Source organism: Manacus candei, unplaced genomic scaffold (genome assembly GCF_025592945.1).
Source record: "Manacus candei isolate 608988 ecotype Guabito, Panama unplaced genomic scaffold, ASM2559294v1 h1tg000304l, whole genome shotgun sequence".
NCBI lineage: Eukaryota > Metazoa > Chordata > Aves > Passeriformes > Pipridae > Manacus > Manacus candei.
The window spans coordinates 1-25,942 of NW_026138352.1; the positions used below are offsets into that span (position 1 = coordinate 1).

The window sequence follows — 25,942 nt, forward strand, 5'->3', positions numbered from 1 at the left end:
GGTCCTGAGGGGGTTCTGGAGGGTCCTGGGGGGTCCTTGGGGGACTGGAGGGGCTGGGACCCCAAAAAAGAGGGTCCCTACCCCTACATCTGGAGCGCAGACAACCACTACACCAAGGTGGGGGCCCGGGGGGGGCACGGGGGGGATCCCTGGGGGGGGTCCTGGGGGGGTTCAGAGGGGCTGGGAGGGGCTGGGACCTCTGGGGAGGGGTCTGGAGGGGCTGGGACCCCCTTTTTTGGGGGACATCTGGAGCGCAGACAACCACTACACCAAGGTGGGGGGGCACGGGGGGGGCACGGGGGAGGCCTGGGGGGGTCTTGGAGGGTTCTAGGGGGGTCCTGAGGGGGTTCTGGAGGGTCCTGGGGGGTCCTGGGGGGACTGGAGGGGCTGGGACCCCAAAAAAGAGGGTCCCTGCCCCTACATCTGGAGCGCCCACAACCACTACACCAAGGTGGGGGGCACGGGGGGGGGCCCGGGGGGGGACTGGGAGGGGTCCTTGGGGGGCTGGGAGGGGCTGGAGGGGGGCTGGGACCCCCGTTTTTGGGATCCCTGCCCCTACATCTGGAGCGCCCACAACCACTACACCAAGGTGGGGGGCACGGGGGGGCACGGGGGGGTCCTGGGGGCGTCCTGGAGGGTTCTAGGGGATCCTGGGGGGGTTCTGGGGGGTCCTGGGGGGTCCTGGGGGGACTGGAGGGGCTGGGACCCCAAAAAAGAGGGTCCCTGCCCCTACATCTGGGGCGCCGACAACCACTACACCAAGGTGGGGGGCACGGGGGGGGCACGGGGGGGGACTGGGAGGGGTCCTTGGGGGGCTGGGAGGGGTCTGGAGGGACTGGGACCCCCGTTTTTGGGATCCCTGCCCCTACATCTGGAGCGCCCACAACCACTACACCAAGGTGGGGGGCACGGGGGGGGCACGGGGGGGGGTCCTAGGGGGGTCCCGGGGGGGGTCCAGAGGGGCTGGGAGCCAGGGGAAGGAGACTGGAGGGGCTGGGACCCCCTTTTTTGGGGGACATCTGGAGCGCTGACAACCACTACACCAAGGTGGGGGGCACGGGGGGGACTGGGAGGGGTCCGGGGGGTCCTGGGTGGGTCCTGGGGGGGCTGGGAGGGGCTGGGACCCCAAAAAAGAGGGTCCCTGCCCCGACATCTGGAGCGCTGACAACCACTACACCAAGGTGGGGGGCCCGGGGGGGGCCGGGGGGGGTCCTGGGGGGTCCTGGGGGGGTCCTGGGGGGGTCCTGGGGAGGCTGGAAGGGATGGGACCTCCTTTTTTGGGGTCCCTGCCCCGACATCTGGAGCGCCGACAACCACTGCACCAAGGTGGGGGGCACGGGGGGGGCACGGGGGGGGACTGGGAGGGGTCCTTGGGGGGGTCCAGAGGGGCTGGGAGCAGGGGGGAGGGTCCTAGAGGGGATGGAACCCCCTTTTTTGGGGTCCCTGCCCCTACATCTGGAGCGCAGACAACCACTACACCAAGGTGGGGGGCACGGGGGGGTCCTGGGGGGGTCCTGGGGGGGTCCTTGGGGGGCTGGGAGCCGGGGGGAGGGGTCTGGAGGGGCTGGGACCCCCTTTTTTGGGGGACATCTGGAGCGCCGACAACCACTACACCAAGGTGGGGGGCTCGGGGGGGGCACGGGGGGGGTCCTGGGGGGGTCCTGGGGGGGTCCTGGGGAGTCCTGGGGGGTCCTGGAGGGACTGGAGGGGCTGGGACCCCAAAAAAGAGGGTCCCTGCCCCTACATCTGGGGCGCCGACAACCACTACACCAAGGTGGGGGGCACGGGGGGGGACTGGGAGGGGTCCGGGGGGTCCTGGGTGGGTCCTGGGGGGGCTGGGAGGGGCTGGGACCCCAAAAAAGAGGGTCCCTGCCCCGACATCTGGAACGCTGACAACCACTACACCAAGGTGGGGGACCCGGGGGGGGCCGGGGGGGGGTCCTGGGGGGGTCTTGGGGGGCTGGGAGGGGCTGGAGGGGCTGGGACCCCCTTTTTTGGGGTCCCTGTCCCTACATCTGGAGCGCTGACAACCACTACACCAAGGTGGGGGGCACGGGGGGGGGCGGGGGGGTCCTGGGGGGGCTGGGGATAGGGGCAGGGTTCATTTTCGGGACTATTTTGTGAAATTATTCCTTTATTTCCGGGTTTTTTTCCCTATTTCTGGACTGATTTTGGGGCTCATTTTGGGGACTATTTTAGGGGATTATTCCCAGCCATTTATTCCTTTATTCCCGAGATTTTTTTCCTATTTCCGGGCTGATTTGGGGGTTCATTTTCGGGACTATTTTGTGAGATAATTCCTTTATTTCCGGGGTTTTTTCCCTATTTCTGGGCTGATTTTTGGGTTCATTTTGGGGACTATTTTAGGGGATTATTCCCAGCCATTTATTCCTTTATTTTACTATTTTTGGGTTGATTTTGGGTTCATTTTCGGGACTATTTTAGTGGATTATTCCCAGCCATTTATTCCTTTATTTTCCTATTTCTGGGCTGATTTTGGGTTCATTTTCGAGACTATTTTAGAGGATTATTCCCAACCATTTATTCCTTTATTTCCGTTTTTTTTTTCCTATTTCTGGGCTGATTTTGGGGTTCATTTTCGGGTCTATTTTGTGAGATTATTCCTTTATTTCCGGGTTTTTTTTCCTATTTATGGGCTGATTTGGGGTTCATTTTGGGGACTATTTTAGGGGATTATTCCCAGCCATTTATTCCTTTATTCCCGGGTTTTATTTCCTCTTTCTGGGCTGATTTGGGGGTTCATTTTCGGGACTATTTTAGGGGATTATTCCCAGCCATTTATTCCTTTATTTTCCTATTTCTGGGCTGATTTGGGGTTTTTGGGTTATTTCTGGGTTGATTTTGGGGCTCATTTTGGGGACTATTTTAGTGGATTATTCCCAGCCATTTATTCCTTTATTTTACTATTTCTGGGCTGATTTTGGGTTCATTTTGGGGACTATTTTAGGGGATTATTCCCAGCCATTTATTCCTTTATTTTACTATTTTTGGGCTGATTTTGGGTTCATTTTCGAGACTATTTTAGAGGATTATTCCCAACCATTTATTCCTTTATTTCCGTTTTTTTTTTCCTATTTCTGGGCTGATTTGGGGTTCATTTTGGGGACTATTTTAGGGGATTATTCCCAGCCATTTATTCCTTTATTCCCGGGTTTTATTTCCTCTTTCTGGGCTGATTTGGGGGTTCATTTTCGGGACTATTTTAGGGGATTATTCCCAGCCATTTATTCCTTTATTTTCCTATTTCTGGGCTGATTTGGGGGTTTTTGGGTTATTTCTGGGTTGATTTTGGGGTTCATTTGGGGACTATTTTGTGAGATTATTCCCAACCATTTATTCCTTTTTTTTCCTATTTCTGGGCTGATTTTGGGTTCATTTTGGGGACTATTTTAGGGGATTATTCCCAGCCATTTATTCCTTTATTTTACTATTTTTGGGTTGATTTTGGGGTTCATTTTGGGGACTATTTTAGGGGATTATTCCCAGCCATTTATTCCTTTATTCTGGTTTTTTTTTCCTATTTCCGGGCTGATTTTGGGGTTCTTCCCGCGCAGGTTTTGGCTCTCTACAACCTCCACAACCCGGGGGGTTCTGCCGCTCCCTGCTGCGTCCCGCGGACCCTCGAGCCCCTCCCCATCATTTACTACGTGGGCCGGAAGGCGCGGGTGGAGCAGCTCTCGGGGATGGTCGTCAGCGCCTGCAAGTGCAGCTGACCCCTCCCCAAAAAATAAAAAAAACCACCTTAAAAAGTCCCCTCCCTCGAGAAAAAATAAATTTATTTAATTTTTACCCGGTTCTGGTTTTTTTTCGGGGTGTTTTGGTGTTTTTTTTCAGGGTTAAAATTCGATTTTTTTGGATGGTTGGACCTGTCTTCCAAAGAAAAACACCTCCCAAAAATGCCCCCCAGGAGAAAAAATAAATTTATTTAATTTTTTCCCGATTCTGGCTTTTTTTCGGGGTGTTTTGGTTTTTTTTTAGGGTTAAAATTCGATTTTTTTGGGTGGTCAGACCCCCCCTCCTAAAAATATCCACCTTAAAAATCCCCCTAACAGAGAAAAAAATCAATTTATTTAAGTTTAACATTTTTCTGCTTTTTTTCGAGGTGTTTTAGGGGAGTTTTAGGGTTAAAATTCGGTTTTTTGGGGGGCAGGAAGGCGTGGGTGGAGCAGCTCTCGGGGATGGTCGTCAGCGCCTGCAAGTGCAGCTGACCCCTCCCCAAAAAATAAAAAAAAACACCTTAAAAAGTCCCCTCCCTCGAGAAAAAATAAATTTATTTAATTTTTACCCGGTTCTGGTTTTTTTTCGGGGTGTTTTGGTTTTTTTTTTTCAGGGTTAAAATTCGATTTTTTTTGGGTGGTCGGACCTCTCTTCCAAAGAAAAACACCTCCCAAAAATCCCCCCCAGGAGAAAAAATAAATTTATTTAATTTTTTCCCGGTTCTGGGTTTTTTTTCTGGGTGTTTTGGGGGGGGTTTCAGGGTTAAAATTCGATTTTTTTGGTGGTCGGACCCCCCCCCCTCAAAAAAATCCACCTTAAAAAATCCCCCCCAGGAGAAAAAAAATAAATTTATTTAATTTTTACCCGGTTCTGGGTTTTTTTCGGGGTGTTTTGGGGTTTTTTTCAGGGTTAAAATTCGATTTTTTTGGGTAGTCAGACCCCCCTCCTAAAAAAATCCACCTTAAAAATCCCCCCCAGGATAAAAAAAAATCAATTTATTTAATTTTTTTCCCGGTTCTGGTTTTTTTTCGGGGTGTTTTAGGGGGGTTTTAAGGTTAAAATTCGGTTTTTTGGGGGGCAGGAAGACGCGGGTGGAGCAGCTCTCGGGGATGGTCGTCAGCGCCTGCAAGTGCAGCTGACACCCCTAAAAAATACAGAAAATACCCTAAAAAATTCCCCCTCCAGAGAAAAAATAAATTTATTTAATTTTTACCCGGTTCTGCTTTTTTTTCGGGGTGTTTTTAGGGTTTTTTTCAGGGTTAAAATTCGATTTTTTGGGGTGGTTGGAACCCCCTCTCCATAAAAAACACACCCCAAAAATGCCCCCCAGGAGAAAAAAATCAATTTATTTAATTTTTACCCGGTTCTGGGTTTTTTTTGGGGGGTGTTATGGGGTTTTTTTAGGGTTAAATTTCGATTTTTTTGGGTGGTCAGAACCCCCTCCTAAAAAAATCCACCTTAAAAAATCCCCCTAACAGAGAAAAAAATAAATTTATTAAATTTTTACATTTTTCTGCTTTTTTTCGCGGTGTTTTGGGGGGTTTTTTAGGGTTAAAATTCGACTTTTTTGGATGGTCGGACCCCCCTCCTAAAAAAAAAAAACTTAAAAAAATTCCCCCCGCGGAGAAAAAAATGAATTTATTTAATTTTTACCCTTTTCTGGGTTTTTTGGGGGTGTTTTTGGGGGGTTTTAGGGTTAAAATTCGGGGGTTTTGGGTGGTCGGACCCCCCTTCCCAAAAAATACACTCTTAAAAAAAAAAAAACAAAAATGCCCCCCAGGAGAAAAAAATACATTTATTTAATTTTTACCATTTTTCGCCTTTTTTGGGGGGTGTTTTGGGTTTTTTTTCAGGGTTAAAATTCGATTTTTTTGGGTGGTCGGACCCCCCTCCTAAAAAAGAAAACCTAAAAAAATTCCCCCCCAGGAGAAAAAAAAGAATTTATTTAATTTTGACCCTTTTCTGGGTTTTTTTGGGGGGGATTTTGGGGTGAAACTTCTGCTTTTCGGGGCCTCGCGGGGGGAGGGGAAAAGAAAAAAAGGAAGTTTAAAAATAAACCCGCCGGAAAAGGGGGAGGGGGCGGGGCTTGGGGAGGGGCGTGGCCTCCGCTCGGTGGGCGTGTCCCGTTACCATGGCAGCCTCTCCCTCGGTGGGCGTGGTCTCTGTCCCGGGGTGGGCGTGTCCCATTGCCATGGCAGCCTCTCACCCTCAGTGGGTGTGGCTTGGTCAGGGATGGGCGTGGTCTGAGTCCCGGGTGGGCGTGTCCCGTTGCCATGACACCCTCTCCCCCTCAGTGGGCGTGGCTCTGTCAGGGATGGGTGTGGTCTCTGTCCCAGGGGGGCGTGTCCCGTTGCCATGGCACCCTCTCCCCGGTGGGCGTGGCTCTGTCAGGTATGGGCGTGGTCTCCCTCCTCCTTGGGTGTGTCCCGTTGCCATGACACCCCCGATGGGCGTGTCCCGTTGCCATGACACCCTCAGTGGGTGTGTCCCGTTGCCATGGCACCCTCTGTAGGCGTGTCCCGTTGCCATGGAACCCTCGCCCCGGTGGGTGTGGTCTCTACTCAGTGGGCGTGTCCCGTTGCCATGGCACCCTCTGTAGGCGTGTCCCGTTGCCATGGTACCCTCCCCCTCCTCCATGGGCGTGTCCCGTTGCCATGACACCCTCAGTGGGCGTGTCCCGTTACCATGGCACCCCGATGGGCATGTCCCGTTGCCATGGCACCCTCTCCCCGGTGGGCGTGGTCTCTGCTCAATGGGCGTGTCCATTACCATGACACCCCCCATGGGCGTGTCCCGTTGCCATGAAACCCTCTGTAGGCGTGTCCCGTTGCCATGGCACCCTCCCCCTCCTCCATGGGCGTGTCCCATTACCATGGCACCCCCATGGGCGTGTCCCGTTGCCATGGCACCCCCATGGGCGTGTCCCGTTGCCATGGCACCCCAATGGGCGTGTGCCGTGGTTTGAACCTCGTTTTCCCCCCGAGGCTGAGGAAAGTGGGAGACCCCACGGGGTGGAAACCCCTGGAAGTTTTGGAGTTCTGCCCAATGGGCGCTCCTGCAGAAATGTCACCATCCCACAAGCTCACCGGGAGAGATGAGTTGTAGTTTTGGGTTGTTGAGGAGAGGTGGCCATGTCGTAGAGCCACGAGGAAGGGGCTCGGAGCCCCTCGGGCCCTCTGGGGGGACTGCAAAGACCTGGAACAGTTGTAGGCTGGACTAAGTTGTCTGTAGCTATGCCGGGAGATGTTTTCTCCATGGGCACAGAGCAGCATCCAGAGACTGGCAGAGAGCCAGGATAGATAACACCTGAACTGGAGGAGCAGCAGAAGCAACATGCAGCACCAGAGAAAGGACTCCTGGAAGGAGAGCCGGGAAAAAAAGAGAGCCAGCAGCCTGAGAGACAGAGTTCTGGGGGTAAGACTGTACCAGATCCCCTAAAACTCCTTTGAGATCCCTCTGAGGAAAGAGGGAGATGGGCTCCTGTTAAGGAGAAGAGTTTTAGACATGCAGCAGTGGAGAGAGAGAGGAGCTGAGAAGCTCAGAGCGTCCCGCAGCTGGACCGGGACGGCCAGATGGAATGTGGGGGGAGTTGATTTTGGCATCCCCCCCTCGCACTGCTGCCACGGTGGCAGCCTGAGAGACAGGGCACAGAGGCCCTGCAAGGAGCTGAGTCTCCTGGAGATACCAGACCGTCACGAAGACCCCCTTGTGTCTTCGTGATATGACCGTGGTGATACGACCTTGTCTGGGGTTACGAAGCCCACGGAAGACCCCTCGGTTGGAGGCGATGGGGCCGAGAGAGGCTTGAATACCTCCCTCGTGAGTGCTGGCAGAAAGCCAGCTATCAGCTGCTGCATGTGGAGAAGACAGACAGACTGCTGCCTCAGAAGATGCTGCTGCTTAAGGACTGGAAGGGATCTGTCCTTCTTTCCCTCCTGGACTTTTATTTGGAGGGGAGAAGAGATCTGATCATTGTAAATACTATATGTCATGGTAGAGATAGCTGTGATCGTGTGTATAATGTGATGTGGTATTTATTTGTACAGTCATTGTAATATATTTCCCTTTCCCCCCATTTTGAGTCTGGTGTGTTTTGTCTGGAAAAAACCATCTCACATTAGGTTGAGATGTGGGAGGGGGAATGGAGCTAGGGGATTGGATTTTGGGGCTATCTCAAACCATGACAGGGGGACAGCAGCCCTGTTTCCCAGGACAGAAAGGTTGTTAAGTTTGGCTTTCAGGTGCAGTGTGTGGCGCAGCCTGGGCACTCCGTGGGCAGCCAGGGCAGCCCTGTTTCCCAGGACAGAAAGGTTGTTAAGTTTGGCTTTCTCCCCAGCCAAGCAAGTCTCCAACCTTTGGCTCTCTGGTGGATTTTGTGGGCCAGCCTGGGTACTCCATGGCAGCAAGAGCTTTCTGTCCTGGCCCCTTTGCTCTGGGAGGAATCTTCAAACGTGCGACATTTGGCCATTGGCACTGGCAGCTGGAGCTGTAGAAAGCCAAGAGCCCTTCTCCTCAGCCAAGCAAGTCTCCAACCTTTGGCTCTTGGGTGGATTTTGTGGGCCAGCCTGGTAGCAAGAGCTTTCTGTCCTGGTCCCTTTGCTCTGGGAGGAATCTTCAAAGGTATGACATTTGGACCGTGGCACTGGCAGCTGGAGTTGTATAAAGCCAAGAGCGCTTCTCCCCAGCCAAGCAAGTCTCCATCCTTTGTCTCTTGGGTGGATTTGGTGGGCCAGCCTGGGTACTCCATGGCAGCAAGAGCTTTCTGTCCTGGCCCCTTTGCTCTGGGAGGAATCTTCAAACGTACGGAATTCGGGCAGTGGGATTGGCAGCTGGAGCTGTAGAAAACCAAGAGCCCTTCTCCTCAGCCAACAAGCCTCCAACCTTTGGCTCTTGGGTGGATTTTGTGGGCCAGCCTGGCAGCAAGAGCTTTCTGTCCTGGTCCCTTTACTCTGGGAGGAATCTTCAAAGGTATGACATTTGGACCGTGGCACTGGCAGCTGGAGCTGTATAAAGCCAAGAGCCCTTCTCCTCAGCCAAGCAAGTCTGCAACCTTTGGCTCTTGGGTGGATTTGGTGGGCCAGCCTGGGTACTCCATGGCAGCAAGAGCTTTCTGTTCTGGCCCCTTTGCTCTGGGAGGAATCTTCGTCTTTGGATGGGGTGGCCGGCAATGGTGGGCGGGGCTGACCAAAGGGGGGACAGCAGCCCTGTTTGCCGGGACAGAAAGCTTGGTAAATTTGGCTTTCAGGTGCAGGGTGTGGCGCAGCCTTGGGCACTCCGTGGGCAGCCAGGGCTTTCTGTGCTGGCACCTTTTCCCTTCGAGGAATCCTCCTTTGGATCGGGTGTCGTGCCCCCGGGGCACCCCAAAGGAGCCGGAGGTCTCTCCAAATTATCCAAATTATCCCGGGAGCCCACGGAACGAGCCCAAGGACCCTCGGGGGGAGAGCACAGACCCCCCCCCCCCACACCCCCGGGGCACCCCAAATGGCCCCGAGGCCTGTCCAAAGGACCCCGGAAGCCCTCGGAACGACCCCGGTGCCCCCCCCCCCAATCCCGGGGGCCCCCCCCCCATCTCGGGGGGTACTCCTGTGCCCCCCCCCCCCCCCAATCCAAGGACGAATCCCGGGGGTCCATCCATGGCTTTATTCCCGGAGAAATGGGAACGCCCCCCCCCCTTAATTCCAGGGGTCCCCCCCCAATTCCAGGGGTCTCCCTGTGCCCCCCCCAATCCCGGGGGTCCCCCCCTATCTCGGGGGGTACTCCTGTGCCCCCCCCCCCCCAATCCAAGGACGAATCCCGGGGGTCCATCCATGGCTTTATTCCCGGAGCAGTGGGAACGCCCCCCCCCCCCAATTCCAGGGGTCCCCCCCCAATTCCAGGGGTCTCCCTGTGCCCCCCCCATCTCAGAGGTCCTCCCCTCATCTCGGGGGGTATTCCCCCCCCCCTCAAATCCAAGGACGAATCCCGGGGGTCCATCCACGGTTTTATTCCCGGAGCAGTGGGAACGCCCCCCCCCGCCCCAATTTCAGGGGTCCCCCCCAATTCCAGGGGTCTCCCTGTGCCCCCCCAATCCCGGGGGTCCCCCCCCTATCTCGGGTGGTACTCCTGTGCCCCCACCCCCTCAAATCCAAGGACGAATCCCGGGGGGGGTCCATCCATGGCTTTATTCCCGGAGCAGTGGGAACACGCCCCCCCCCCCAATTCCAGGGGTCCCCCCCCCAATTCCAGGGGTCCCCCCCCAATCCCGAGGGTCCCCCCCCAATCCCGGGGGTCCCCCCGCGCCCCCCCCCCATAAATATAGTGCAAACTAGGGGGGGAAATGAAGGGGAGGGGGGCTCTGCCCTTCCCGGGGGGGTCCAGCCGGCCCGGGATGGGGGGGGAGTGTCCCTAATTTGGGGTCCCCCAAACCCCTCGGGTGGGGTTTGTTATTTTTTTTTTGGGGGGGGGGGGGTCTCAGCCGTCCCCCAAATGCCCCGGGAACATGTGGGAGCCCACCAGGGTGGAGGTGGGAGGGGGGTGGTCGGCGGGGGGGGGCGCGTTGGGGGGGGAGGGGCGGGGAGGGTTCCAGGAGCAGCTCCGGGCCCGGGAAAGGTGGGAATTCCGGGAATTCCGGCGGCGGGAAGAGCGGGGGGAGCCCCGGGGGGGGCGGGAAGGGAAGGTAGAGGTGGCTCAGGGGGTCCAGGGGGTCCAGGGGGGGCTCCGGGTCACCCCCGAAGGCGTCGTCTGGAGGGGGGGGGGAAAAGAGGGGTTAAGGGGGTCTTGGGGGGGGGGCGGGCTGGCCCCCCAAAATAGTCCAGGGGGGTCCCAGCCCCCCAAACCCTCAGCTGGGGGAAGAAAAGGGGGATAAGGGGGGGTCTGGCCCCCCAAAATAGTCCTGGGGGGGTCCCAGCCCCCCAAACCCTCCTGAGAGGGAGGAAAAGGGGGATAAGGGGGGGTCTGGCCCCCCAAAATAGTCCAGGGGGGGTTCCAGCCCCCCAAACCCTCACCTGGGGGGTCCCACCCAACCCGGGGGGAAGGCTTGGGGGTCCCACTTAAGGTTTGGGGGTCCCACTTAACCCTGGGGGGTGGTTTGGGGGTCCTACCTCACCCGGGGGGGGGTTTGGGGGTCCCAGTTAAGGTTTGGGGGTCCCACCTCACCCAGGGGGGAAGGTTTGGGGGTCCCAATTAAGGTTTGGGGGTCCCACTTAACCCTGGGGGTTGGTTTGGGGGTCCCACCTCATCTGGAGGAGGTCTGGGGGGGTGTTTGGGGGTCCCACCTCACCCAGGGGAGGTTTGGGGGTCCCACCTCACCCGGGGGGGGGGTTTGGGGGGGGGGGGTTTGGGGGTCCCACCTCACCCAGGGGGTTTTTTGGGGGGTTTGGGGGTCCCACCTCACCTGGGGGAGGTTTTGGGGGGGGGTTTGGGGGTCCCACCTCACCCAGGGGGTTTTTTGGGGGTGTTTGGGGGGTTTTGGGGGTCCCACCTGCCGCCGGCAGCGGGACAAAGTGCTCCAGGTACCCGGGGGGCTTCTTCCTCCTCTTGGCTTCGATCCCATACGGATCTGGGGGGGGCAAAGGGGGGGGACAGGGGGTGAGGGGGGCACCCCAACATGGGACCACCCCCAATTCCAGCTGGGAAGGGGGTCCCCAAAGCCCCCCAGGACCCCTTCAGACCCCCCCCAGCTCCCCCCTGAGCCCCTCCCCGGGTCCAGGAGCCAAAGTGGCTCCAAAGTGCCCCAAAAGCAGCCCAAAAATGGCCCAAAAGTGCCTCCAAAGTGGCCAAAAGTGGCCCCAAAATGGCCCAAAAGTGGCTCCAAATCTGTCTCCGAACGTGGCCCCAAATTTGGCCTCAAAGTGGCCCAAAAGTAACCCAAAAGAGGCCTGAAAAATGGCCCAAAAGTGGCCCCATATTGGCCCCAAAAGCTGGCCCCAAAAGTGGCCCCAAGTTGGCTCCAAAAGTGGCCCCAAATGGGCCCCAAAAGTGACCCCAAATTGGCCCAAAAATGGCCCAAAAGTGCCCCAAAAGAGGCTCTAAAAATGGCCCCAAAAGTGATCCCAAATTGGCCCAAAAGTGGCCCAAAAGTGACCTAAAATTGCCCCAAAACAGGTCCTAAAAATGGCCCCAAAAGTGGTCCAAAAGTGACCCAAAAGAGGCCCCAAAAGTGACCCCAAACTGGCCCTAAAAGTGGCCCAAATGGGCCCCAAGAGTTGCCCCAAAAATGGCCCCAAATTGGCCAAAAAGTGCCCCCAAAGTATCCTCAAAAGTTGGCTCCAAAAATGGCCCAAAAGTGCCCCAAAAGTGGTCCAAAAGAGGCCCTAAAAATGGCCCCAAAAGTGACCTCAAATTTGCCCTAAAAGGGGCCCAAATGGGCACCAAAAGTTGCCCCAAAAATGGCCCCACATTGGCCCCAAAAGTGGCCCTGAAAGTGCCCCCAAAGTGCCCCAGAAGTGGCTCCAAAGGCAGCCCCAAATAGGCCCCAAAAGTGACCCCAAATTGGCCCAAAAGTGCTTCAAAAGTGGCCCAAAAGAGGCCCCAAGTGGGTCCCAAAATTGGCCCCAAACAGGCCCCAAAAGTGACCCTAAAAGTTGCCTCAAATTCACCTCAAAAGTGCCCCCAAAGTTGCCCCAAAAGTGACCCCAAAAGCGGCTCCAAATGCAGCCCCTCCCCCAGACGCCCCCGCCGGGGGGTCTCTGGGGGTCCCACCCCCCCAGGGGTCCCCCCCTCATGCCAGGGGGTCCCTGGGGGTGCCCCCCACATGCCAGGGGGGTCCCTGGGGGTGCCCGGGGGTCCCACCTGCCCCCGAGAGCTCCTCGAGCACGTCGGGCATCCCCCGCTTGCGCTTCACGTTCACCCCGTAGGCGTCTGGGGGGGGAACACGGGGGGGGGTCACGGGGGGGCTTGGGAGGGACCCCCCTTAGCGGGGAGAGACCCCCCAGCCCCGGCCTGGAGAGACCCCCCCCCGGCTGGCAGGGGGGCCCCCCCACCCTGGGGGTCCTGTCCCCCCACCCTTAGGGTCATACCCCAAACCTGGGGGTCCCCACCCCATGTCCCTGTCCCCACCCCATGGATCACACCCCATCCCGGGGGTCCTGTGCCCACCCTGTGCCCCCCCCCGTGCCCGCCGTGCCCACCGTGGTCCCTGGGCAGGTAGGTGAATCGGAAGGACTCGGAGCAAACGTTGTGCCCACCCCCTTGTCCCTATCCCATTGTCCCTGTCCCCATCCATGGATCACACCCCATCCCACGGTGTCCCCGTGCCCCCCCTGTGCCCCCTGAGGGTCCCGTGCCCCCCCCCCCCGTGCCCCCCGTGGTCCCTGGGCAGGTACGTGAAGCGGAAGGACTCGGAGCAGACACTGTGCCCACCCCATTGTCCCTGTCCCCATCCCGGGGGTCCTGTCCCCATCCCATGGATCACACCCCAAATCCGGGGGTCCTGTGCCCCCTCCGTGCCCCCCCCCGTGCCCCCCGTGCCCCCTGGGCAGGTCAGTGAAGCAGAAGGACTCGGAGCAGACGCTGTGCCCATCCCATTGTCCCTATCCCCATCCCATTGTCCCTGTCCCCATCCCATGGTCCCTGTCCCCATCCCATTGTCCCTGTCCCCATCCCGGGGGTCCTGTCTCCATCCCATGGATCACACCCCAAACCCGGGGGTCCTGTGCCCACCCTGTGCCCCTCCCCGTGCCCACCGTGGTCCCTGGGCAGGTCAGTGAAGCGGAAGGACTCGGAGCAGACGCTGTGCCCACCCCATTGTCCCTGTCCCATTGCCCCTGTCCCCATCCATGGATCACACCCCAAACCCGGGGGTCCTGTGCCCACCCCGTGCCCCTCCCCGTGCCCGCCGTGCCCCCCGTGGTCCCTGGGCAGGTACGTGAAGCAGAAGGACTCGGAGCAGACACTGTCCCCATCCCATTGTCCCTGTCCCCATCCCATGGTCCCTGTCCCCATCCCATTGTCCCTGTCCCCATCCCGGGGGTCCTGTCCCCATCCCATGGATCACACCCCAAACCCGGGGGTCCTGTGCCCACCCCGTGCCCCTCCCCGTGCCCACCGTGGTCCCTGGGCAGGTCAGTGAATCGGAAGGCCTCGGAGCAGACGCTGTGCCCATCCCATTGACCCTGTCCCTATCCATGGATCACACCCCAAACCCGGGGGTCTTGTGCCCACCCCGTGCCCCTCCCCGTGCCCGCCGTGCCCCCCGTGGTCCCTGGGCAGGTACGTGAAGCAGAAGGACTCGGAGCAGACACTGTCCCCATCCCATTGTCCCTGTCCCCATCCCATGGTCCCTGTCCCCATCCCATTGCCCCTGTCCCCATCCCGGGGGTCCTGTCCCCATCCCATGGATCACACCCCAAACCCGGGGGTCCTGTGCCCACCCCGTGCCCCTCCCCGTGCCCCCCGTGGTCCCTGGGCAGGTATGTGAATCGGAAGGCCTCGGAGCAGACGCTGTGCCCATCACATTGCCCCTGTGCCCACCCCATGGATCACACCCCAAACCCGGGGGTCCTGTCCCCATCCCACGATGTCCCCGTGCCCCCCCCCGTGCCCGCCGCGCCCACCGTGGTCCCTGGGCAGGTAGGTGAAGTGGAAGGCCTCGGAGCAGACACTGTCCCCATCCCATTGTCCCTGTCCCCATCCCATTGTCCCTGTCCCCATCCCGGGGGTCCTGTCCCCATCCCATGGATCACACCCCAAACCCAGGTGTCCTGTGCCCACCCCGTGCCCACCCCGTGCCCCTCCCCGTGCCCACCGTGGTCCCTGGGCAGGTATGTGAATCGGAAGGCCTCGGAGCAGACGCTGTGCCCATCCCATGGTCCCTGTCCCCATCCCATTGTCCCTGTCCCTATTCCATTGTCCCTGTCCCCATCCCATGGCCCCCGTGCCCTCCCCGTGCCCCCCGTGCCCCCCGTGGTCCCTGGGCAGGTCAGTGAAGCAGAAGGACTCGGAGCAGACGCTGTGCCCATCCCATGGTCCCTATCCCATTGCCCCTGTCCCCATCCATGGATCACACCCCAAACCCGGGGGTCCTGTGCCCCCCCCGTGCCCCTCCCCGTGCCCGCCGTGCCCCCCGTGGTCCCTGGGCAGGTACGTGAAGTGGAAGGACTCGGAGCAGACGCTGTGCCCATCCCATTGTCCCTGTCCCTATCCATGGATCACACCCCAAACCCGGGGGTCCTGTGCCCACCCCGTGCCCCTCCCCGTGCCCACCGTGGTCCCTGGGCAGGTATGTGAATCGGAAGGCCTCGGAGCAGACGCTGTGCCCATCCCATGGTCCCTGTCCCCATCCCATTGTCCCTGTCCCTATCCATGGATCACACCCCAAACCCGGGGGTCCTGTGCCCACCCCGTGCCCCTCCCCGTGCCCACCGTGGTCCCTGGGCAGGTATGTGAATCGGAAGGCCTCGGAGCAGACGCTGTGCCCATCCCATGGTCCCTGTCCCCATCCCATTGTCCCTGTCCCTATTCCATTGTCCCTGTCCCCATCCCATGGCCCCCGTGCCCCCCCCCGTGCCCGCCGTGCCCCCCGTGGTCCCTGGGCAGGTCAGTGAAGCAGAAGGACTCGGAGCAGACGCTGTGCCCATCCCATTGTCCCTGTCCCTATCCATGGATCACACCCCAAACCCGGGGGTCCTGTCCCCATCTCGGGGGTCACACCCCAAACCCAGGGGTCCTGTGCCCACCCCGTGCCCCTCCCCGTGCCCACCGTGGTCCCTGGGCAGGTAGGTGAATCGGAAGGCCTCGGAGCAGACGCTGTCGGTGAGGCGCTGCAGGAACACCTCCACCTCCACGGGCTCGCGCAGCTCCAGGTGCTGGTACGGGGGGGTTTTGAACACGATGGCGACCTGGCGGTGCACGTCGGCCTGCGAGAAATCCGCCCGCGCCTCCCAGGATTCCCGACGGAAAACCACCGCGATGTCCTCTGCGGGCAGAGCGAGGGGCGGGGGGAGCGGGGAGGGACCGACAAGGGCGGGCTGGAAGCGATTCCCTCCCTCCCGGAGCCCGGGGAATCCCCAAAATCACCCCCCCGGGCTGGTGATGGATCCAGGAGATCCAGGGGATCCAGGAGATCCAGGTTTCCAATCCCTCCCACCCTCCTGGAGCCCAGGGAATTCCCCAAAATCACCCCCCCGGGCTGGTGATGGATCCAGGAGATCCAGGGGATCCAGGAGATCCAGGTTTCCAATCCCTCCCACCCTCCTGGAGCCCAGGGAATTCCCCAAAATCACCCCCCCCCCCGGGCTGGTGATGGAACCAGGAGATCCAGGAGATCCAGGTTTCCAATCTCTCCCACCCTCCTGGAGCCCAGGGAATTCCCCAAAATCACCCCCCCCGGGCTGGTGATGGATCCAGGAGATCCAGGTTTGCAGCCCTTCTCACCCTCTTGGAGCCCAGGGAATCCCCAAAATCACCCCTGGGGATCCGGGTTTCCAACCCCTCCCTCCCTCCTGGAACCCAGGGAATCCCCAAAATCACCCCCCTGGGCTGGTGATGGATCCAGGAGATCCAGGGGATCCAGGTTTGCAGCCCAGGGAATCCCCAAAATCACTCCTGGGGATCCAGGTTTGCAGCCCTTCCCACCCTCCTGGAGCCCAGGGAATTCCCCAAAATCACCCCCCCCCCCCGGGCTGGTGATGGATCCAGGAGATCCAGGGGATCCAGGAGATCCAGGTTTCCAATCCCTCCCACCCTCCTGGAGCCCAGGGAATTCCCCAAAATCACCCCCCCCCCCGGGCTGGTGATGGATCCAGGAGATCCAGGAGATCCAGGTTTCCAATCTCTCCCACCCTCCTGGAGCCCAGGGAATTCCCCAAAATCACCCCCCCGGGCTGGTGATGGATCCAGGAGATCCAGGGGATCCAGGAGATCCAGGTTTCCAATCTCTCCCACCCTCCTGGAGACCAGGGAATTCCCCAAAATCACCCCCCCGGGCTGGTGATGGATCCAGGAGATCCAGGTTTGCAGCCCTTCTCACCCTCTTGGAGCCCAGGGAATCCCCAAAATCACCCCTGGGGATCCGGGTTTCCAACCCCTCCCTCCCTCCTGGAACCCAGGGAATCCCCAAAATCACCCCCCCCCACCGGGCTGGTGCTGGATCCAGGAGATCCAGGGGATCCAGGTTTCCACCCTTCTCACCCTCTTGGAGCCCAGGGAATCCCCCAAAAACGGTCCCAGGTCCAAGGGATCCAGGTTTGCAGCCCAGGGAATCCCCAAAATCACCCCTGGGGATCCAGGTTTGCAGCCCTTCCCACCCTCCTGGAGCCCAAGGAATCCCCAAAATCACCCCCCCCACCGGGCTGGTGCTGGATCCAAGAGATCCAGGAGATCCAGGTTTGCAGCCCTTCCCTCCCTCCTGGTGCTCAGGGAATCCCCTAAAAACGGTCCCAGATCCAGGGGATCCAGGTTTGCAATCCCTTCCCACCCTCCTGGAGCCCAAGGAATCCCCAAAATCACCCCTGGGGATCCGGGTTTCCAACCCCTCCCTCCCTCCTGGAACCCAGGGAATCCCCAAAATCACCCCCCTGGGCTGGTGCTGGATCCAGGAGATCCAGGGGATCCAGGTTTCCACCCTTCTCACCCTCTTGGAGCCCAGGGAATCCCCCAAAAACGGTCCCAGGTCCAAGGGATCCAGGTTTGCAGCCCAGGGAATCCCCAAAATCACCCCTGGGGATCCAGGTTTGCAGCCCTTCCCACCCTCTTGGAGCCCAAGGAATCCCCCAAAAACGGTCCCAGGTCCAAGGGATCCAGGTTTGCAGCCCAGGGAATCCCCAAAATCACCCCTGGGGATCCAGGTTTCCAGCCCTTCCCACCCTCCTGGAGCCCAAGGAATCCCCAAAATCACCCCCCCCCACCGGGCTGGTGCTGGATCCAAGAGATCCAGGAGATCCAGGTTTGCAGCCCTTCCCTCCCTCCTGGTGCTCAGGGAATCCCCTAAAAACGGTCCCAGATCCAGGGGATCCAGGTTTGCAATCCCTTCCCACCCTCCTGGAGCCCAAGGAATCCCCAAAATCACCCCTGGGAATCTGGTTTTCCAACCCCTCCCTGCCTCCTGGAGCCCAAGGAATCCCCAAAATCACCCCCCTGGGCTGGTGTTGGATCCAGGAGATCCAGGGGATCCAAGGGATCCAGGTTTGCAGCCATTCCCACTCTCCTGGAGCCCAGGGAATCCCCCCAAAAATGGTCCCAGATCCAGGAGATCCAGGTTTGCAGCCCTTCCCACCCTCCTGGAGCCCGGGAACCCCCCAAAAAACAGCCCTGGGCCAGTGTCAGCTCCAAGGGATCGGGGTTTCCAGCCCTTCCCACCCTCTTGGAGCCCGGGAACCCCCCAAAAAACAGCCCAGGGGGTCTGGGTTTGCTGCCCCTCCTGCCCAGGGAACCCCCCAAAAACGATCCCAAATCCCAGGGCTATTCCCCAGGGGATCATTTCAAAGATGCCCCGGGGGGGTGATTTGACCCCAAATATTCTCCAAGGGGGGTGATTTGACCCCCAAATATTCCCCGGGGGGATAATTTTACCCCAAATATTCCCCGGGGGGGTGTGTGTGTGATTTAACCCCAAATATTCCCCCATCCTGGGGCTACTTTGACCCCAAATTTTGCAAGGGGAGTTGATTTAACCCCAAATATTCCCCTGCCTGGGATACCTTGACCCCAAATTTTGCCGGGGGGTGTGATTTGACCCTAAATATTCCCGGGGGGGGGGGTGATTTAACCCCAAATATTTCCCCCTCCCAAGGATACTTTGACCCCAAATTTTGCTGGGGGGTGTGTGATTTAACCCCAAATATTTCCCCCTCCCGGGGGTACTTTGGCCCCAAATTTTGCCAGGGGGGTTAATTTGACCCCAAATTTTGCCGGGGGGGGGGGGTCCCGGGGGGGTTTTGGGGGGTACCTTTCTGGACCTTGTCGCAGAGCAGGTACAGCTCCTCCCCCCCCGTGCAGGGCCCGCTCTCCTTGTTCATGCGGCAGATCCGCAGCTCCGACGTGTTCGTGGATTCTGCCGGAATTCCGCGGGACTGGGAGGAGCCGGGGAGGGGACCCCGAACACCCCCGGACCCCACAAACCCCCCCCGGGCCCCATAAAATCCCCCCGGACCCCCCAAACTCCCCCTAAACCCCCAAACCAGGACCAGGCACCCCCAGGATTGGGAGGAGCCGGGGAGGGGACCCCGAACACCTCCGGACCCCACAAACCCCCCCGGGCCCCATAAAATCCCCCCGGACCCCTCAAACACCCCCTAAACCCCCAAACCAGGACCAGGCACCCCCAGGATTGGGAGGAGCCGGGGAGGGGACCCCGAACACCCCCGGACCCCCCAAACTCCCCCGGACCCCATAAAATCCCCCCGCACCCCCCAAACTCCCCCTAAACCCCCAAACCCCCTCGGACCCCATAAAATCCCCCCGGACCCTCCAAACTCCCCCTAAACCCCTCCCGGATCCCCCCAAACCAGGACCAGGCACCCCCAGGATTGGGATGAGCCGGGGAGGGGACCCCAAACACCTCCGGACCCCACAAACCCCCCCGGGCCCCATAAAATCCCCCCGCACCCCCCAAATACCCCCTAAACCCCCACCCCCCCCCCGGGCCCCATAAAATCCCCCCGGACCCCCCAAACACCCCCTAAACCCCCAAACCAGGACCAGGCACCCCCAGGATTGGGAGGAGCCGGGGAGGGGACCCCGAACACCTCCGGACCCCACAAACCCCCCCGGGCCCCATAAAATCCCCCCGGACCCCTCAAACACCCCCTAAACCCCCAAACCAGGACCAGGCACCCCCAGGATTGGGATGAGCCGGGGAGGGGACCCCGAACACCCCCGGACCCCACAAACCCCCCCGGGCCCCATAAAATCTCCCCGGACCCCCCAAACCCCTCCCAGATCCCCCCAAACTGGGACCGGGCACCCCCAGGATTGGGATGAGCCGGGGAGGGAACCCCGAACACCTCCGGACCCCACAAACCCCCCCGGGCCCCATAAAATCCCCCCGCACCCCCCAAATACCCCCTAAACCCCCACCCCCCCCCGGGCCCCATAAAATCCCCCCGGACCCCACAAACACCCCCTAAACCCCCAAACCAGGACCAGGCACCCCCAGGATTGGGAGGAGCCGGGGAGGGGACCCCGAACACCCCCGGACCCCACAAACCCCCCCGGGCCCCCTAAAATCCCCCCGGACCCCCCAAACTCCCCCTAAACCCCCAAACCAGGACCAGGCACCCCCAGGATTGGGAGGAGCCGGGGAGGGGACCCCGAACACCCCCGGACCCCACAACCCCCCCCCGGGCCCCATAAAAATCCCCCCGGACCCCCCAAACCCCTCCCAGATCCCCCCAAACTGGGACCGGGCACCCCCAGGATTGGGAGGAGCCGGGGAGGGGACCCCGAACACCTCCGGACCCCACAAACCCCCCCGGGCCCCATAAAATCCCCCCGGACCCCCCAAACACCCCCTAAGCCCCCAAACCCCCCTCGGGCCCCATAAAATCCCCCCGGACCCCCCAAACACCCCCTAAGCCCCCAAACCACGACCAGGCACCCCCAGGATTGGGATGAGCCGGGGAGGGGACCCCAAACACCCCCGGACCCCACAAACCCCCTCCAAACATCCCCGCATCCCCCCAAATCCCCCCTGGACCCCCCAAACCCTCCTGGATCTCCCCAAACCCTCCCGGATCCCCCAAATCCCCCCCTGAATCTCCCAAACCCCCCTGGATTCCCTAAACCCCCCTTGAACCCTCCAACCCCCCTCTGGACCCCCCCCAAACCCCTTTGGATTGCCCCAAATTCCTCCCGGACCCCCCAAACCCCTCTGGATCCCCCCAAATTCCCCCTGGACCCTCCAAACCTTCCCTGGATCCCCCAAATTCCCCCAGATCCCCTAACCCCCCCCTGAACCTCCCAAACCCCTCTGGACCCCCCAAATCCCCCCCGGACCCTCCAAACCCCTCTGGACCCCCCAAATCCCCCCTGATCCCTCCAAACCCCTCTGGACCCCCCAAATCCCCCCCGGACCCTCAAACCCCCCTGGACCCCCCAAATCCCCCCTGATCCCCCCAAACCCCCCCTGGACCCCCCAAATCCCCCCCGGACCCTCCAAACCCCCCCTGGACCCCCCAGATCCCCCCCGGACCCTCCAAACCCCTCTGGACCCCCCAAATCCCCCCTGATCCCTCCAATCCCCCCTGGACCTCACAAATCCCCCCCGGACCCTCCAAACCCCCCTGGACCCCCCAGATCCCCCCTGATCCCTCCAAACCCCCCTGGACCTCACAAATCCCCCCCGGATCCCCCCAAACCCCTCTGGACCCCCCAAATCCCCCCCGGACCCTCCAAACCCCCCTGGACCCCCCAGATCCCCCCCGGACCCTCCAAACCCCCCTGGACCCCCCAGATCCCCCCTGATCCCTCCAAACCCCCCTGGACCTCACAAATCCCCCCCGGACCCTCCAAACCCCCCCAGATTCCCCCAAACCTGCTGAGTTTGGGGGTCTCTGGGTGGTCTCTGTGTGCTGAGGGGCTCTCTGTGTGTTTGGGGCTGACTTTGGGGGTCTCAGGGACTGTGTTTGGGGCTGAGTTTGGGGGTCCCTGGGGCTGAGTTTGGGGCTGAGTTTGGGGCTGAGTTTGGGGGTCTCTGGGGCAGAGTTTGGGGGTCTCACATACTCTTGTCAAAGATGGGCTCGGACAGGACGGGGCTCAGGTGCCGGGTGGTCCCTGGGCTGTGTTTGGGGCTCTGTTTGGGGCTGAGTTTGGGGGTCTCTGGGCTGTGTTTGGGGCAGAGTTTGGGGGTCCCTGGGCTGTGTTTGGGGTTGAGTTTGGGGGTCTCTGGGGCAGAGTTTGGGGGTCTCACATACTCTTGTCAAAGATGGGCTCGGACAGGACGGGGTTCAGGTGCCGGGTGGTCCCTGGGCTGTGTTTGGGGCTGAGTTTGGGGGTCCCTGGGGCTGAGTTTGGGGGTCCCTGGGCTGTGTTTGGGGCTGAGTTTGGGGGTCTCCGGGGGTCTCACGTACTCTTGTCAAAGATGGGCTCGGACAGGACGGGGCTCAGGTGCCGGGTGGTCCCTGGGCTGTGTTTGGGGCTGAGTTTGGGGGTCCCTGGGGCTGAGTTTGGGGGTCTCTGGGGGTCTCACGTACTCTTGTCAAAGATGGGCTCGGACAGGACGGGGCTCAGGTGCCGGGTGGTCCCGGCTCCGTCCCGGAAGGAGGCCTGGAAGCAGATCCTGACCACGTTCATGTCGACCTCCTGGTGGTTCTTCAGGGAACCCGCTGGGAAAGGGGGGACACGGAGGGGAGGGGGGGCTCAGCCCCTGGGGAGGGGGGTGGGGGGCGGGGGCAGACCCCCCACAGGCACGGAGAGGGGGGGGACAGGACCTCTGGGGTGGGGACAGGACCCCCAGGGTGGGCACAGGACCCCCGGGGTGGGGACAGGACCCCCAGGGTGGGCACAGGACCCCCGGGGTGGGCACAGGACCCTCTGGGATAGGAACAAGACCCCCAGGGTGGGCACAGGACCCCCGGGGTGGGGACAGGACCCCCGGGGTGGGCACAGGACCCTCTGGGATAGGAACAAGACCCCCAGGGTGGGCACAGGACCCCCGGGGTGGGGACAGGACCCCCAGGGTGGGAACAGGACCTCTGGGGTGGGCACAGGACCCCCAGGTTTGGGGTGTGACCCCCAGGATGGGAACAGGACCCCCAGGATGGGAACAGGACCCCCAGGTTTGGGGTGTGACCCCCAGGATGGGAACAGGACCCCCGGGGTGGGCGCAGGACCCCCGGGGTGGGGACAGGACCCTTGGGGCAGGGACAGGACCCCCGGGGTGGGGACAGGACCCCTGGGATGGGCACAGGACCCCCGGGGTGGGGACAGGACCCCCAGGGTGGGAACAGGACCCCCGGGGTGGGCACAGGACCCTCTGGGATAGGAACAAGACCCCCAGGGTGGGCACAGGACCCCCGGGGTGGGGACAGGACCCCCAGGTTTGGGGTGTGACCCCCAGGATGGGAACAGGACCCCCAGGATGGGAACAGGACCCCCAGGTTTGGGGTGTGACCCCCAGGATGGGAACAGGACCCCCGGGGTGGGCGCAGGACCCCCGGGGTGGGCACAGGACCCTTGGGGCAGGGACAGGACCCCCGGGGTGGGGACAGGACCCCTGGGATGGGCACAGGACCCCCGGGGTGGGGTGTGACCCCCAGGGTGGGGACAAGACCCCCGGGGTGGGCACAGGACCCTCTGGGATAGGAACAGGACCCCCAGGGTGGGGACAAGACCCCCGGGGTGGGCACAGGACCCTCTGGGATAGGAACAGGACCCCTAGGGTGGGGACAGGACCCCTGGGGTGGAAACAGGACCCTCGAGATGGGGACAGGACCCCTGGGGTGGAAACAGGACCCCCAGGTTTGGGGTGTGGCCCTCAGGATGGGCACAGGACCCCCAGGGTGGGCACAGGACCCCCAGGGTGGGGACAAGACCCTTGAGATGGGGACAGGACCCTTGGGGCAGGGACAGGACCCCCGGGGTGGGCACAGGACCCTCTGGGATGGGGACAAGACCCCCAAGGTGGGCCCAGGACCCCCAGCTTTGGGGTGTGACCCTCAGGATGGGCACAGGACCCCCCAGGATGGGCACAGGACACCCAGGGTGGGGACAGGACCCCCAGGATGGGCCCAGGATCCCCTGGGTGGGGACAAGACCCCCAGAGTGGGTCTTGGACCCCCAGAATGGGCCCAGGACCCGCAGGGATTGGGACAGAACCCTCTGGGATGGCCCAGGACCCCCAGGATGGGCCCAGGACCCCCAGGGTGGGCCCAGGACCCCCAGGGTGAGCCCAGGACCCCCAGGATGGGCCCAGAATCCCCCAGGATGGGCCCAGGACCCTCTGAGATGGGCACAGGACACCCTGGGTGGGCCCAGGACCCCCCAGGGATGAGCCCAGGACCCCCAGGATGGGCCCAGGACCCCCAGGGTGGGCCCGGGACCCTTTGAGATGGGCCCAGGACCCCCAGGGTGGGCCTGGGACCCTCTGAGATGGGCACAGGACCCCTGGGTGGGCCCGGGACCCCCAGGGATGAGCCCAGGACCCTCTGAGATGGGCACAGGACCCCCGGGATGAGCCCAGGACCCCCAGGGTGGGCACAGGACCCCCAGGATGGGCCCAGGACCCCCGGGATGGGCCCAGGACCCTCTGAGATGAGCCCAGGACCCCCAGGATGGGCCCAGGATCCCCAGGATGAGCCCAGGACCCTCAGGATGGGCCCAGAATCCCCCAGGATGGGCCCAGAATCCCCCAGGATGGGCCCAGAATCCCCCAGGATGGGCCCAGAATCCCCCAGGATGGGCCCAGGACCCCCAGGATGGGCCCAGGACCCTCAGGATGGGCTCAGAATCCCCCAGGATGGGCCCAGAATCCCCCAGGATGGGCCCAGGACCCCCAGGATGGGCCCAGAATCCCCCAGGATGGGCCCAGGACCCCCAGGATGGGCCCAGGACCCCCAGGATGAGCCCAGGACCCTCAGGATGGGCTCAGAATCCCCCAGGATGGGCCCAGAATCCCCCAGGATGGGCCCAGGACCCCCAGGATGGGCCCAGAATCCCCCCAGGATGGGCCCAGGACCCCCGGGATGGGCCCAGAATCCCCCAGGATGGGCCCAGGACCCCCGGGATGGGCCCAGGACCCTCAGGATGGGCCCAGAATCCCCCAGGATGGGCCCAGAATCCCCCAGGATGGGCCCAGGACCCCCCAGGATGGGCCCAGGACCCCCGGGATGGGCCCAGAATCCCCCAGGATGGGCCCAGAATTCCCCAGGATGAGCCCAGGACCCTCAGGAATGGGCCCAGAATCCCCCAGGATGGGCCCAGAATCCCCCAGGATGGGCCCAGAATCCCCCAGGATGGGCACAGGACCCCCAGGGATGAGCCCAGGACCCCCAGGATGGGCCCAGGACCCCCGGGATGGGCCCAGAATCCCCCAGGATGAGCCCAGGACCCTCTGAGATGGGCCCAGAATCCCCCAGGATGGGCCCAGGACCCCCGGGATGGGCCCAGGACCCTCTGAGATGAGCCCAGGACCCCCAGGATGGGCCCAGGACCCCCGGGATGAGCCCAGGACCCCCGGGGTGGGCCCAAGCCCCCCCACCTTTGAAGGGGTCGATGCCCAGCTGCAGCTTCCTCTCGATGGCCCCCTCGATCTCCTTCTTCTTCACGCACTGGATGCCCAGGTTGCTGAAGCTGGGGGGGGGGGGGGCACAGCCGTGGGCAGGGGGGTCCCCACACCCCCAAATCCCACAGCTCCTGGGGCCCAGGGGACCCCCCCCAAAACCAGGGGGGGCAGGTTTCCAGCCCCTCCCACCCCTCCTGGGGCCCAGGAGACCCCCCCCCCAAAAGTGGGGCCACCTCCAGTTTCCCACCCCCTGGTGCCCGGGCCCCCCCCTGGGCTGTTTTTGGGGGGTGTTTGGGGTGGTTTTGGGGTCCCACCTGTGGCAGGGGTTGCTCTGGGGCCCCCCCAGATGTTTTTGGGGTGGTTTGGGGTCCCACCTGTGGCAGGGGTTGCTCTGGGGCCCCCCCCAGATGTTTTTGGGGTGGTTTGGGGTCCCACCTGTGGCAGGGGTTGCTCTGGGGCCCCCTGGGCTGTTTTTGGGCTGTGTTTGGGGTGGTTTGGGGTGGTTTGGGGTCCCACCTGTGGCAGGGGTTGCTCTGGGGCCCCCCCAGATGTTTTTGGGGTGGTTTGGGGTCCCACCTGTGGGGGGGTTGCTCTGGGGCCCCCCCGGATGTTTTTGGGGTGTGTTTGGGGTGGTTTGGGGTCCCACCTGTGGCAGGGGTTGCTCTGGGGCCCCCCCAGATGTTTTTGGGGTGGTTTGGGGTCCCACCTGTGGCAGGGGTTGCTCTGGGGCCCCCTGGGCTGTTTTTGGGGTGTGTTTGGGGTGGTTTGGGGTGGTTTGGGGGTCCCACCTGTGGCAGGGGTTGCTCTGGGGCCCCCTGGGCTGTTTTTGGGGTGTGTTTGGGGTGGTTTGGGGTGTGTTTGGGGTGGTTTGGGGTCCCACCTGTGGCGGGGGTTGCTCTGGGGCCCCCTGGGCTGTTTTTGGGGTGTGTTTGGGGTGGTTTGGGGTGTGTTTGGGGTGGTTTGGGGTCCCACCTGTGGCGGGGGTTGCTCTGGGGCCCCCTGGGCTGTTTTTGGGGTGTGTTTGGGGTGTGTTTTGGGTGTGTTTGGGGTGGTTTGGGGTGGTTTGGG

General features: G+C 61.6%; 1 protein-coding gene and 2 long non-coding RNA genes across 3 annotated transcripts; 1 reads left to right on the forward strand and 2 right to left on the reverse strand.

Moving 5' to 3' along the window:
- Window positions 1-2,560: 2,560 nt before the first annotated feature.
- Window positions 2,561-3,348, reverse strand: LOC127465001 (uncharacterized). Its single transcript, XR_007901807.1, has 3 exons — window positions 3,329-3,348; window positions 2,883-2,959; window positions 2,561-2,605 (listed from the first exon to the last, which is right to left on the reverse strand). It is a non-coding gene; the product is annotated as an uncharacterized LOC127465001 (long non-coding RNA).
- Window positions 3,349-9,967: 6,619 nt separating this feature from the next.
- RELB (RELB proto-oncogene, NF-kB subunit) lies at window positions 9,968-25,878 on the reverse strand (the record flags this gene model as incomplete). Its single annotated transcript, XM_051775482.1, has 8 exons — window positions 9,968-10,458; window positions 11,198-11,275; window positions 12,508-12,576; window positions 15,416-15,631; window positions 18,602-18,706; window positions 21,846-21,977; window positions 24,851-24,942; window positions 25,847-25,878. Coding segments are annotated over 8 exons (1,140 nt in total), but the record flags the coding sequence as incomplete, so codon positions are not given.
- LOC127465000 (uncharacterized) lies at window positions 22,659-24,785 on the forward strand. Its single transcript, XR_007901806.1, has 3 exons — window positions 22,659-22,751; window positions 23,133-23,536; window positions 24,709-24,785. It is a non-coding gene; the product is annotated as an uncharacterized LOC127465000 (long non-coding RNA).
- Window positions 25,879-25,942: the final 64 nt, after the last annotated feature.